General features: G+C 39.3%; 1 protein-coding gene across 1 annotated transcript; it reads left to right on the top strand.

The window, feature by feature from the left end:
* Positions 1–6139: 6139 nt before the first annotated feature.
* TSHZ1 (teashirt zinc finger homeobox 1) lies at positions 6140–9426 on the top strand. Its single transcript, XM_054381831.1, is given in 2 exon segments — positions 6140–6217; positions 6220–9426. Coding segments are annotated over 2 exon segments (3285 nt in total).
* Positions 9427–15663: the final 6237 nt, after the last annotated feature.

Consider the following 15663-nt stretch of genomic DNA (forward strand, 5'->3'; position numbering starts at 1 on the left):
TACTGCTAACAGTGACTGGGGTGTTTGCCTTCTGTACCCATGTGCTTGCCTTTTAATCACCGAACTTTTGTTTTGTACTTCACCATTAGTTAGTGATGCAAATGGAGGCTGAAATCCATGTGCCTGCTGAAGTCACTTCTCTAGGAGCCCCAGGCACCCTGGGCCTACAGTCTTTGTCATCCTGATCTCTGGTGCTCTCAATAATGCAGCAAGCCTTTGCTCCACCAAAGCGTCACCTGTCTAGGTGAGTCGTGCCATCCCCTATCTGAAGTGACAGCCATCTTTGAGTACCAGCATCTTAACTGACTTCTCTTTCATCATCCATGTTAGAGAAATAACATTTTCGACAAGGTGTTGGGTTTTTCCCCCCCTTTTCTTTATTCTTTCCCCAGCCCCCCTTCACCCCTTAGTTAGAGCACCTGATCAAAAAATTATTTCTGACAAAGATTTCCTGCTCCAAATTAAATGAGCTCAAGGAGACGGAGCATTTTCACGCAGAAAGTGAAACGTTGATGTTGGAAGTTAATGAATCTGGTAGCAGAGAGAACGTTATTGAGACTGGATAATATGATCTAACAGCTTTCCCTCTTCTTATCCTCTCTGTAAAGAATGTATGGAAGTCAGTTATGTGGCATGATTCTAACATCTGTCCTACCCCATAATGGTAATTTGTATAAGTAATGGAAACAGGTTAAATACTTCCATTCTAATGTTGCCAGCAGGGATGAAAATGAACATTTCAATGAAATAATCTCGACAGTGCAGTGAGAGGAGGGGTGGATGGACTGATTCATCTCTAGCTCTCTTTGGTGATCCGAACACTAATGAGAAGGCTTGAATGTATAGTTTATCAGATAGAAGAGGAAGAGCAAGCAAATTTCTCAGATTAGAATCATTGTGAAAATATACCCGCATGCAAACTGCGTCGTTCTCCAATTGCCAGCCTTAGCTAATAATTTGCAGCATTCATTTTAAGGGGATAGGGGAGAGAAGAGAAGGAGGTGAAGAATCTTTTTGTTGGTTTTTAATGGGATGCCTTTAAGGGTTATCATTCAATCTGCTAGAAGCACAGAGGTTGTTCTTGTTACAGCGCCTTATCTACTTTTCAGACCCATTGCATTAGAATTAGAGGGTAGGCAGTTCTAGTATTTTGCCCTCCCTTCCTTCCCCCCCCCCACCCCCTCCCATTTTGCTGCAATTAGAAATGAAAGACACAAGCCACTGCAGTAGCTTATTTGGTTGTCTGATAGCCTGTGCTGCTCCTCAGTCATTGTCATAACCAAGACATATTTTTCCACTGTAGTGACATTGTAATACAGAAACACACACAGATTTGTGGCATCTGTGCCAGAATTTTGTATGAACATTTGTATATACCAATATAGAATATTCACAAATCTTCCAGCAGGCAAGCTAACCTCTCACAACGTGAGATTTTGGGATTCTTTTGTAAAACTTTCATGACTGTATTCTGGAAACGTATCTGTAAATGTTGGGGGGGGGTGTGTGTGTGTGTTATCATTTTAGTTTTTCTTTCCTCCCTCATTTTCTATAACAAGGGAGACGTGTGTCTGTGGATTGTATTTTGTGTGCTTACTTTTTTGCCCAAGATGTGAGATGTGTTCGTGTGCATAGGAAGTCACCCACAGCCTAGAGTGCAGTTTGTGCAAGGTGACAGTGTGGGTTGGGAAAACTTCTACAGCTGCTGTCTCCTGTTGGCTGGGTAAATACTAGAAGCTGTTGAAGAATAGTGAACATTCACATTGTGCTACAGTGTTTAGTTCCAGAACAGGCCCTGGTTTAGTGAAGAATTTTAAATTTAAACCCCTATTTGTTGATACAACAAGATAAGTATTTCAATGAATATTATTTCAATTCTTTTACTGAAATGTGGCCTTTAAGACTGTTTCTCCTGAATAAGATCATTCATTTGAAGGATTTAAAACTAAGCCTTGAAGAGTTTACTGCATGTAAATTTGTGGACTGTTAAAAACAAATACAATAATTATTTTTCATAGTTTTCAAAACAAGGTATTCAATGCATAATCCCTTTTTGAATGTAAAAGAATACCTCACTATAGACAGATTCATTTAAAAGCACAGGTCTGAGGTTATGGAATGGTTTAATGTGAGAATATTTACATTTTTAACCACATCTTTACATTTCAGATCTCTGTCTGCTTTTTCAAACAACGGATGTGCATTTATAGTGTAAATATTCTCACTGAAGCAAACACAATGTGCTGTGCTACTCACATGTACAATATATAGCGTCTCGTGTCCACTTGGATTAGAATGTGCAGCTTTTAGCACTGCTCAAAGATGACAGTGTATCTATGGGGAAGCATTGGCATCCAGAAGGCACATTTTATAGGCAAAAAATATTAGCAAGACCTAATAAAAAAAGAAGGAATACAAACAGCTCCCCCTAATTTTAAGTTGTCTGGAAGGTGAAGCTTTTTTCCCTTTTTTTCCCCGTGCATTTACTGGAGTCTGTGCCTGCCTAAAAGAGAAGAAAAAGAAAAGATGACATTATGTTCTGTAGTTTCTTCTGCTTTGGATAGAGTTTTTCTTGAGGAGGATCACTGCTTATATGTGCTTTTGGTATTTTTGTGTGGTTTCAGGACACGTGTAAAGCAGCAGTGTCTTTGCAGATGCGGCAATGTGGGGAGAAGATTGCTGAGAGTTGCTCAGTCACAGAAAGATACACTCTCTGAAACCTGTCTCTCTGTTGATCTACTCATTATAATTTAGGGGGAGAATCCGAACATCTCATGCTTTTATTTGACATAGAATAATATTACTTGACTCTCCAAGTAATTATAATAGGAATATTTTTGCTATGTTTAAAATTCTCCAGCTTGCTTATTTGTCACATTTCTGTGCGAATTTTAGTAAAACATAACATGCTTTTAAAAATTACCATTCTTGATTTCGTGTGCTGCTGAATTAGCTCTAGTGGAAACCCTTTCAGTTAGAGATTGCACTGACCTTGCCAGATACCATATGTTGATTATGCTGCTATTCATTTTACAAACATTAGTAGTCTTGAATGGAAAGGTATTATGTGTATCCAGTGGTAACTAAAGGAGTTAAATAAAATCTTTGTGATTGCAGCGGTAGAACCTAAACATTTTGGATAAATTTCTTCTTGTTTAAGAAGCGTTATTTCTTTGTGTGTTTTCAGATAACTGTACAGACAAGTGGGAGTGCACATCTTGTAAATTCAGGGTTTTTCAGAATCTGGCTTAAAATTCTGAAATCATAGAAAATCAGAGTCCTGCCAACTGTACATTCTTAAATCCCATGCTACAGTAAATATTGGTAAGGGAGTGAATTTGATCATATAGTAGTCTCAGCAGAACCTAAGACTAGGAAAATAAGTGAAAGATGGATATTTCACCCTAACACTCAGTTTCTTTGCTTTGACAGTTTAACACTGACCTTTCATGTAGTTTAAATGCTTCTTGTGTGGTTTAGCTCCTTTTATTTTTATGGTAAAGTGCAAAAGTACGAGAACAGAGATAACAGGCTGTCATAAATAAATAAATAAAGGAAAATAAAAGATAAGGCAGTGGCTCAACTAGACTTTCTACTTAAGCAGATAGTTAGATGGCTATATTTAGCAATTTAAAATATATACTTATGGAATTTAGAATTAAGTAAAGACATAAACAGATAATTCAAGTGGATTCTTACAAAATGTTGTATCAGCTATAGCGACTTCCGGCATCTTAAAACAATTTCTCACATCTATTTATTAAAAATACTGTGATGTGAAAATTCCCCTGAGGTTGGTAAGAAGATAGCTGTTCATAAGTGCTTAGAATGAGGAACTCCTCAGTTTTCAGCTTCCACGTGGCAACTACCTGCTGATCATTACTAAGTGCTGTTGGCTTTTTTAAATGCCAGGTGGTAACTGTCCATTTTTATAGGACAGGGTCTCAGGGTTTCTTTTTTAGGTCTCAGTTTTTTGTTTTTTGGGGGTTTTTTGTGCTATTTGTGTCATTTTGTTGTTGTAGTTTTGTTTGCCTGTTTGTTTTTCAATTATTATTTAAAAGTAATTTCAGAATCAAAAGTCATATTCTTCTATAATTGCTCTTTAGTTTGTCTAATTGTTCTTATTTGTCTTTTTATGTTAGAAATTACTGAAAACAGGTATGTTTAATGAGAGAACTAAGATCTTAGACTGTAGTTGTGGGAGTGAATTTCATGCTTAGAAGTCAGACCTGCAATGGTACTACCATGTTCAGACACCTGCAGAGGTTTTCAGCAGCAGCAGGTGACTGACTGACTTAGTAATTCTACTATTTCTGTATTTTATTCTTTATTTTATGGACTAAATGCATTTTAAAGATTTCCTTCCTCTCCCCTTTCCCCTCCCCTCCCCCTTATTTTTCTAATGCTATTCTGGCATCTTCTTGGCTTTTGGCTCCAAGATTATTTCTGTAGTGACTCCTATTGTGCTTGATACTCTCCAGACATATAAAATGCATTGGTAAACACCTAAGGCTGACACATCTGTTAGGAAATCTGTAACACTCTTTTAAAAAACAAATGATCAACTTATCTTCTAAAAACACGTGACACTTAAAGGACAGATGAAAGATATGATGGGCATCTTGAGGTTCAGCACTACTAGGTGGACTACTTTCGTACTCTGTCTTAAATGATCAGAGTGAAATAGTGAGGAGATGCATCAAGACTGACTTTCAAAGGTGAATGCAATACTAGCCATAATAGTACTTTTCTTAAAACCAAAATAAATAAAATGTTTCAAAGTGTGTTCATATTGTAATGAGAGAAGATTCTTTTTATTTTACAGGAAAGAAGTTTCAGAATGTGTTAAAAACTGTGTACAAAAAAAACACTTGACTTGTACTTTTTTTCCCTGCAATTGAAGAAGACCTCAGCTTTGTTAGCATAATAAGTATTTTCTTCATATCACATAGGAGCAGAAGTGCCTCTTTTTTCTGGCTTGCTTTCAGTATTGTACCATGGAAGGACAGAGGCCACGTTTCATCATCACTTGCTGCAAAGTTCACTTGACAAGGAGCATTTTTATATTCGATTACAGAAAATTCTTCACAGTCTGTGTTTTCTACCTTGACATGCTTATAAATGATCTACCTTCCATTATCATTGTGATTTTTTTTTTAAGCTTCTTTCACAAAACTGGAGGGAAATGCATACGAGTATGTTTTCTGCTTTGCAATGAAAGTATACATTTATCACTTAGGTACATGTAAGCCACTTCTGTGAATTGGGCCCTTGGAGTAAATGTGTTTTGATGTAATGGCCATCTGCTCATGAATATCACATTTGCTAGTTTAAAAAATAGTTTGATATGGAAAAACACATAGTTTTCTAAGATTGTATAGTTTCACCAGGTAGCAATACAATAGCAAAGTTTTCTATTTACTATAAGGCAGTAATCAGGCTGGGATAGAGGTCTCAATTTTTTTGATTGTTGCTTTTAAAAATTAATCTCTAACATTGACTTTGTAGTTTCTGACTGCTGTTTTCCAAATGGTAAATGCAGGACCCACATCAGATCATAACAGGAGGCAAAGCACATCTTGGCCATTTCAGAAAAAAAAACACAGTCTTGCTTCCCTTTGACCTTGTGAAAATGGAAGCTGTTCTGCTCTCAAGTAGACCCAGTACAGCCAGTCATCAGAAGACCCTGGCATTTGCTGGCCTGACACAATTAGCTCCATTGGATTCAGGTGTCAGTGACACAGAAATGGCCCTTGAATCTGTACCTAAAGCCACTTTGCCAGAAAAGACAACATGGATGAGATGGAGTTGGTCAAACCAGTGCTTCTGAGTGCCTAGATCTGAGGGGTGAATATCACCTGCAACATGTTGCACATGCCTAATGCAGTAAATACAGCTCAGTGCCAGGCCATTTTTTAAGCTGATAAAAACTGGTTTAGCAGGCCCTTTGTTTGATCTTGGTTTTGATGTTAGGGTATCTACTGTGGTCCTGGCCCATAATTTACTACTGAAGTCAAAAGTTTATTCTTAGGTAGCACTGATATCAAATTGTAAGCAGGACAGTATGTGTGGATTTATAGGTGGAGTGTGTGAGTGATGGCGAGTTTGGTTTCTGGATATATCTTCAGAATTTGTCTTTATGGTTACTGCTTTTAGTAGACAGCAATGATGTAAACTCTGTGTGTGTTCGATAACTTTGTCTTTTTTTTCCCCCACTGTCTCCCCTCCTGTATTTTAGCATATGTTCCTGAGGAGGAACTGAAAGCAGCAGAAATAGATGAAGACAGCGTGGAAGATGATGGGCTGTCTCTGGACATCCAGGAGAATGAGTATTTGTGCAATGAAGAAGCAGAGATCAAAGAGGCTCAAAGCTACCAGAATTCCCCAGTCAGCACTGCAACTAATCAGGATGCAGGCTATGGTTCGCCGTTTAGTGAAAACAGTGATCAGCTAGCCCAATTCAAAAGCACTTCCTCTAAAGAAGAGAAAGAGGATCCTCAGTGCACAGACAATGTTTCCTATCCACAGGACAGCTTGGCACAAATAAAAGCTGTGTATGCAAATTTGCTTTCAGAGACTTGCTGGTCCAGTTTAGCTTTGGACTTAAAGAAATCCAATCCAACCACCAGCAACAACGGAAACAGCCAGAATGAAAACACCACCAGTACAGACACCAATGCCAATCCCCAGAGTACTACTAGTACTACCAGTACCAACTCTAGCACCAGTACAACTACCAGTAACACTAGTAACAGTAACAGTAGCAGCGGTGGCTCGGGTTATGACTGGCATCAAGCTGCATTGGCTAAAACTTTGCAGCAGACCTCGTCATATGGACTTCTCCCCGAGCCCAGCCTTTTCAGCACAGTACAGCTTTACCGGCAAAACAATAAACTCTATGGGTCTGTGTTCACCGGTGCTAGCAAGTTCCGATGCAAAGACTGCAGTGCAGCCTATGACACGCTGGTGGAGCTAACAGTGCACATGAATGAAACCGGACATTACCGTGACGACAACAGAGATAAAGAAGCTGATAAGACGAAACGGTGGTCAAAGCCTAGGAAACGATCCCTTATGGAAATGGAAGGCAAAGAGGATGCCCAGAAAGTGCTGAAGTGCATGTACTGTGGGCATTCGTTTGAGTCTTTGCAAGACCTCAGTGTCCATATGATAAAAACAAAGCATTACCAGAAAGTGCCTCTGAAGGAGCCAGTACCAGCCATCACTAAATTGGTCCCTTCTACCAAAAAGCGAGCACTTCAGGACTTAGCTTCACCTTGTTCACCTGAGCCAACAGGGATCACTGCAGAAGCTTCACTGGGTGAGTCTGCAAAGGATCAGAAAACTGCCAACCCGTATGTGACTCCAAATAACCGTTATGGCTATCAAAATGGTGCTAGCTACACTTGGCAGTTTGAGGCACGCAAAGCCCAAATACTGAAGTGCATGGAATGTGGCAGTTCCCATGACACTTTGCAGCAGCTCACTGCTCACATGATGGTCACCGGCCATTTCTTGAAGGTGACCAATTCTGCTTCCAAAAAAGGCAAACAGCTAGTATTGGACCCTGTGGTGGAGGAGAAGATACAATCTATACCTCTTCCACCCACCACCCACACGAGGCTACCAGCCTCCAACATTAAAAAGCAGCCTGATTCCCCAGTGGGCTCCACAAACTCAGAGGAAAAGAAAGATCTAGAGAAGGAAAAGGTGGTGGTCAGCGAAACAGAGAAAAAGATTAAAGAAGAGAATGAGGACTCTACAGAGAAATTTGAGCCAACGACTTTGTATCAGTACCTCAGAGAGGAGGACCTAGATGATAGTCCTAAAGGTGGAATAGACATATTGAAATCCCTGGAGAACACAGTGACAACGGCTATCAGCAAAGCTCAGAATGGAGCCCCTTCCTGGGGAGGGTATCCCAGTATTCATGCAGCTTACCAGCTCCCAGGAACAGTCAAACCCCTTCAGCCTGCAGTGCAGAGCATTCAAATGCAGCCGTCTTATGCAAGCAGTGTAAAATCGCTGTCATCAGAACACAACGCACTCATCCATTCCCCAGGCAGTCTCACCCCCCCACCTCACAAGAGCAACGTGTCTGCTATGGAAGAACTAGTGGAGAAAGTTACAGGTAAAATCAACATTAAAAAGGAAGAAAAGCCTTTGGAGAAAGAGAAGAGTTCTCCAGTCAAGCCCATGTCACCTGCTGCTAAAGAAAATAAGGACTTCCCAAAAGCAGAAGAAATAAATAACAAACAGCAGCAGAAGAAGAGTTCAGAGACAGAAGTTCAGAAGGTCAAAAAGGATAGTCCAGCAGAAGCACATACGCCAAATGGTACAGAGCCACTTAAAACAAAAGTTGCAAACGGCTGTAACAATTTAGGAATCATCACAGATCATTCACCTGAGCCATCCTTCATTAATCCACTGAGCGCTTTGCAGTCCATTATGAACACCCACTTAGGCAAAATTTCTAAGCCGGTAAGCCCCTCTCTGGACCCTTTGGCCATGCTGTACAAAATTAGCAACAGCATGTTGGACAAACCCATTTACCCAACCACTCCAGTCAAGCAGGCTGATGCTATTGACCGGTATTACTATGAGAACAGTGATCAACCTATTGATTTAACCAAGTCCAAAAATAAACCTCTTGTTTCCAGTGTGGCTGACTCTGCCTCGTCCCCACTAAGGGAGAGTGCCCTGTTGGATATTTCCGATATGGTGAAGAACCTCACAGGGCGTTTGACACCCAAGTCTTCAACTCCATCTACCGTGTCAGAGAAGTCTGATGCTGATGGGAGCAGTTTTGAGGAAGCTCTGGATGAACTGTCACCAGTACACAAGAGGAAGGGCAGACAGTCCAACTGGAACCCTCAGCATCTTCTGATCCTTCAAGCTCAGTTTGCTTCCAGCTTGAGGGAGACCCCAGAAGGCAAATACATTATGTCGGACCTAGGTCCACAAGAGCGGGTACACATCTCTAAGTTTACTGGTCTTTCCATGACCACAATTAGCCACTGGCTGGCCAATGTGAAGTATCAGTTAAGGAGGACAGGTGGAACTAAATTTTTAAAGAACTTAGACACAGGACATCCTGTTTTCTTTTGCAATGATTGTGCCTCTCAGTTCAGGACTGCTTCTACATATATAAGTCACTTAGAGACGCACCTAGGGTTTAGCTTGAAGGATCTGTCAAAGTTACCACTTAATCAGATTCAAGAACAGCAGAATGTTTCAAAAGTCCTCGCAAACAAGACTTTGGGCTCACTTGGAATTGCCGAGGAGGACTTGGGCTCCACATTCCAGTGTAAGCTCTGTAACCGAACTTTTGCAAGCAAGCATGCAGTCAAACTGCACCTTAGTAAAACACATGGCAAGTCCCCAGAGGACCATCTGATCTATGTAACTGAGTTAGAAAAACAATAGCGTCCAGGTAAGCAGCCAGGTATGCAAGTGACCACAGGAACATTGCACTAAACTTCTTCATAGTACTGCACTAGGCCTGACCTGAGCCTCTGAAATCAGTCTTACTTTTGTTGCTGAACTGCCTATCTGGACCTTGGTTTTTCTTACACTTATTTTGTAGTTATATTTATATGCTCTTTGTCTGATCTGTGCATGATTATTTTTTGTTTCTGTTTTTATTTTTTTGTGAGTCAAAGTCTGACCTTTATTTTCAACATCTGTCCTTGATGTTAAGCTATCTTTTGTAGAATATAGTGGGAGACACTATTGAGAGACATTAATTTAGCCGTAAAGAAAGACACAAAGAACAATGATAAAGAGACATCCTAAAATTACAAAGTTGCCATGACAATAAAGGTCACAGAACCTGGTAGTGTCAAGTTTTAACCCTCTGAGAACTGTAATAGCATTTCTGTGCCTTTCCCAATGACTAAATAAGTACATAAGGAAAAAACAAAAGACTTAAAGGCATTTCATTCAAATAAAGCTGTGTCAGAACCAGAACTTATTTTTTTTAAATGAATGAGCTTCTTTTTTTTTTTTTTTTTTAATGCAGAACTGGTTTGTGAAGAAATTGTGCATGCAGTCCTTGGAAGAAGGAGAGCTGTGTAGTACTCAAGGGGTTAGGAAGCCACAACTGTATAAGTTAAATAATAATAATAATAAAAAATAAATAGCAAACCGAGTTGCCACTATGCCCAAATCCTCTGGATGCTGAGAATTGCCATGTTTTGGCAGGAAAAAAAAGTAAAAAAAAGTTAAAAAAAAAAAAGTATGCAAGCTGTTATTTAAAACAAATGTAAAAAAAGCTATTTCTTTCTTCTTATTTTTTCTTTTTTTTTTTTCTGTAAAATACTGCAGTTTATAGTTATTTACAAATGTTAAGCTTTGGTACAAGCTGACCTTTCTATAGTGTGCTGCATTGGTAAATGAAAACAAAAAAAAAATGGGGCAAATGTTGGATTCTGTTCCTGTAAATTGCCAGCATCAGCTTAAAAAAATACATGTTACATATCATACCATTTTAAACTGTTCAACTTTCTTTGTACCTTCTGGCTGTATGCTTTCTCTTTTAACTTTTTATATTGTCATTTTATATTCGATTTCTGTGTATATAATGTAAAACCACACTTTTTGAATAAAATTTAGTTCCTGCAGCTTGATATAAATAGAGGAATTTTACTGGCACCTGCATCTTTCCAGATGCATGTACTTAAAGGAACTATCTGACAAAAAAAATAAATAAAAATAAAGCAAGCAATGCACTATGAATTATACATTTTGATGTTTTATCATTAATATTGTACAGTACATTTTGGTTCACACAATTAAATCCACTGTTTTCTCAAGTGTAAAATAAACCCACATGCAGTTCTTGATTTACATACATTGTCATGTCGTCATTATATTGCCTTTGAGGTGTTATCCTAGCAATAAGAGGCATCGTTTATATAATCAACCAGCAGAAATCTATTTGAAATCCTCTCTCGTGATCCTGTGTGCTGGCGTGTCTCATTCGAAGCCGCGATGCTAATAACCTCTTACAAGAGATTTGCATTGGGTGCATACTGTGAAAGGTACAGAGTCAGTGGGGCACCATCAATTAGCGGCGGGCATTTTGCTCATCACTGAAGTACAAGAAAGGCTGCAAAGGTTCCAGCCAAGTTCATTTTCCTGTGCTGTATGACTGTGCCCGTAGTAATTTTCTGTGTGCCTTCAGAGACCGTCTCCTCCCTTCCTTCTCAGGCAAAGCCCCTTTAGGTTTCAGCAGTCGCACAGGCAGAGGCCATGGCTCCTGCCCTCGTGGTCTGTTGAATGCTGCAGCATTTGCCTTTCCAGCAGTGGTGAAGACGGCTGAGGCTCTGACACCAGCTTTTACTCACAGTACAAGACAGCAGAGCTGTGTTTCTCTGTACTTTTTAAATATTGCATTTTGAGGTAAGCTGAGTGCTATCATATCAGGTGTTTCCCTTAATCTTTATTTCTGTTCTGTTGAATGCAGATGTCATTTAGAATGTAAAAGAGAGCTGTCAGAGCCTTCACTTCTCTATCTCCTGAGTGCTTTGACAGGTACAGTGTATGAAAGCCTGGGATCTGCTATCCATTACACTTTTTGGAGGGGCTATTAAATATGAGGACCTAGAGGGGTTTGCTTTCACATGGTATTAGTGATACTATTGTGTTATATATATTTCTGTGTATGTATGTATATTTCTGCTCCTTCTTCTCAGTTCTTCTGAAAGCAGTTTGAATGTAAGACCTTCGCTTCCAAATACAGCACAGTTCTACATTTAATCTTTACTTTGGTTACAACCCCAGAAATCTCCATGCATTGTTCTGTTTTCTGCAGAAGGTTGGCAGGGCCAGGTCAGTTACATTTGCGGTGTATTTCTAAGCGGTGCAGGAATGTGCCATGAGGTTTGGTTTTTTTTTTTTTTTTTTTCCAAGTGTCCCTTACTTTCTTTTCTGCTAACTATCTATGTCCTTCAGGGGATCTAGCCATTTAGACATTTCAGTTCAATTACTGGATGATTATGTCCTTTGGGCCCAAGGGGTGGTGAGGAAGAATAACAGTCAGGCCTGCAGCTGTAATACAGTTTTTAAATAATAACTCTTTGAAGTTTTGTTTACTTTACCATGGGCCTGCAAACATGTGATTATAGAATATGCTGTATTACATTGCAGTAGTGGGTGAAAAGGTTGAAAGGAAGAAATAATAGCTCTAAAGTGGGTTTGAATCTAATGTAAATCCATTAAAACTCATTTTGAAACATGGCATGTAAAGTGAGTTCTCAACACCAGGTGACTCCCTTGAGAGGTGTTTATGACATTGCTAAATCCGTTCAGTTCTGATAGCTTCAGAATTGGACAATCACTCATCATCTGTGCCAGTGTCTGAAGAAAGTCCATTTAGAATAAACTAGCAGCTTTACCTGGCGACTATGCTGAGGTAACATTTTCTGAGACTGAAATATGAAGTAGATGAAATTTCAATGGCTCTAATCTTTCACTTACTTAACAAAATGAAACACAACAACAGTGTGATCTTTAGTCTTTGGATTTTTACCTCTTTTGTTTGAATATAATATTTGTTTTTAAAAAGCCAAGTTATTCTTTTCATCAAAATTTATTTGCAGGTTTATTTCTTCTTGATTTTGATAAGATTTCAGCAAAGGTAAGTTTGTGCTTTTCTACTAGTAGTTACTAAACATACTACATGGAGGAGACCACATAGCCTTTCAGGACTGGTCTTGAAGGAGGGACGTATAGGAGCCTTAAATTTAACCCATAGTAGCCTCTGTAAGCCTTCATATTTGTTTTGTGACTTATTCAAAATCCATTGTATCTGATTCTTCTCAGAGATTTCTGATTCTTTTCAGAACAGCTTTTTTTCAGCATTGAGTGTATCTCGGCGTTGCACGTTTGCTTCTTCTCAGAGGGGAAGATCTTGGTGTGTCTGCTTAACAGGTTTGATTCCTTTTTCTGTGCATTTTTCTGTTGTATTTCTGTTTTGAAGCTGAAGCAAAGTACTGCAGATTTGAGAGATTTCTGTACTGATGACATTAGTCCTGAATGAAATGACTTTTTTTTTCCTTGTTAATAGCATTTGGCAGGATATTCACTAATGCCTTCTGCATCATAACTTTGTTATGGCTTTCTCTGGGTAGTTACACTGGTAATAATGACACCAAATATAATCTGTCCTTGCCATGGAGGCCACTAAAATGCAATTGCAATTAGTGTAAAGGCATAAAAATATACACATTATCTTGCATTAGACTAATCAAAGCACAGTGCATCAGTTTCTGCCTGCAATTTTCGAAGCCATCTCAAATTTGAGCATGTGATATTCTTTAAATAATATGGCAGAGGTCTTGGTTAGGAGATCTCCAAGGAGAGGCCAATTTCCATGTGGAGTGTTCTTGCAGCTCTGTAGGTGTCGGTCTCCTGGCTGATGCAGTATTGAGTTACTTTCCCAGCATGAAAGTAGCAGGAAGTGGGATTTCACCATCTGTTCACTGAAATTTAAAAGCAGGGTCCTTTTCTGTCCATGCATGAGAATAGAATGCTAACCCCAATTTACTGGCCAGATACTAATCTAGATAATAGGGTTCTTCCAAATTTTTGTTTTCCCTGCTGTTTTGATTGAGTTTCTTTTTATTGTGTTTCATGTGTGGCTTTGCATAGTTTGTCTTCACTGTGTATAGTTGTCTTCAATCCTAGAGGTAGGTAGCGTGTCCACATTTTGGGATGAAAGGTGGTGTTCTAAATAAAAGGTAATATTGCATTTCAGTGAAACTATCAATACCCATAAGTGGGTGTGTTTTAAAAAGGGAGACCATTTAAAAAGTCTATTTAGATGATGCAGATTACCTGAGATTAGCATTGTTCATGAAACTTGCTTCTTTATCCAGCATCTTCATTAGCTTTGTTTTTGGTTGGTGGGTTGTTTCGGGTTTTTTTAGTGATAAACTGATTTTAGGGTACTTTTAGCAGCAAGAGATCAGAACTGCAAACACTGATACACAGCTAATTGATCTGTTTATTTTCAGACAATAGAGTAGGTGATGATTATGAAATCTGTAGTCCTTCCCACTGAAAAATAAGAAGCTACAGAAGCTTTCCACAACATCTCTGTAGTGAAGATCACTTTTTTTACACTCCTCTCTTCAGTCCCATGTAGTGACTTTCTGACTCACACAGAGTCACAGAACATTAGAGGTTGGAAGAGACCTCCAGAGATCATTGAGTCCAACCCCCCTGCCAAATCAGGGTCAGAATGGTACAAATATGTCTTTATCCTAACTACTGTACTTATTGCCTCTGTTTTTCTTTGCCTTCTCTTAAAAAAAAAATCTAAGCTTAAAGTTGATTATCTATGGCCATGTTGTGAAGATTTTTATGATTTTTACTTCTGGATAAACATTTTGGTGTAAAAAAATAGGAGGATTTACTGTTAAAATTATTATTTTTTAAGGAAGCATTTCTCTAACTAAATTGTTAAAGACACAACAGACTGACTGTCAGTACAACATGATTGTGAAAGAAAAAAATTAATACAGTGACAGTGTGCTGTATTTCTGTCCAGAGTGGTTGTGTCAGCATTATCTGAAGATGCAGGTGAAAACCTGGCAGGTTCCTGACCAGGCTTGTCACATGTAGGACACCTGCAGCTAAATGCCATGTGATCACTTGAGGAAGAAGGGTTGGAATCTGGTCATCTGCAGCCCATCTGCTTTTGTAGGAGTCCAGAGCTGATTGGTTTGCTCAGAACAGCATACGTTATGAAATCTTAAGGACTGATGGGATGCTATTTAGCATATAGAGGCCAAGCTTCAAGGTCATGCAGGTGGAAGTCTTCTGTCTTGGTACACATGACAACTTGTCCAAAACCTCCTTAGAATCTGTGCAAACTAAAGTTTGTATTAGAGCTTGTCTGTGAAACACAAATAGTGGGGTGGTACCCGTAGTTACTACCCAGAAGACAACACACATGATGATAGAATCCAGAAAGCAGCATGCTAAAGATCATGTAGTCAGAAATAGTGACCAATGTTCCTGACCAGGCAGAGGTCTAGCCACTAGAGCATGCTCTCAAGCACAGTTCCTTACTTCCCAGGAAGTTCATAATCAGAATAAGTAACGGAGTTCAGCCCAGTATGATCTGGGATGGAAGATCCAATAGCTAAGAGCAAGCAGTCTCAAGTTCACTAAGTGGACTAGTGAGTGCTAAATCACTGCAAGCTCAAGCTCAACAGGGCTCTGGGCAACCTGATCTAATAGAGGATATGCCTGCTCACTGCAGAAGAGTTGGACTAGATGACCTTTGAAAGTCCCTTGCAATTGAAACCATTCTATGATTTTATGAATCCTTTCACCCTGTGACATTCCTTTCAGAGGAGTTTGGGTATTCAAGACTACATTGTGCTGGGGCCAAATAACAGTCTTGCTGAATTCAATTTCATGAGTTGGGATCATGAGATTTTGTATTTTTGAGTAGCAGGATACATCGCTGTCCTAATGGGCAATGTTTTCAGATGTAACCAGATAGGCTGGGTTGGTGTCATTTGCCACCATTCTGCATCTAGTGGACACCATTGCTGTAAAATCCTGAAGACTGCCTCTGAAAGTGAAACCCAGCTAAGGAAAACCAAGATTTTTGCCACTCTAACTTTCCTCTCTCCCCCTCAGTACTGT

The sequence above is a fragment of the Indicator indicator genome, chromosome 6 (assembly GCF_027791375.1).
Source record: "Indicator indicator isolate 239-I01 chromosome 6, UM_Iind_1.1, whole genome shotgun sequence".
NCBI classification, from domain to species: domain Eukaryota; kingdom Metazoa; phylum Chordata; class Aves; order Piciformes; family Indicatoridae; genus Indicator; species Indicator indicator.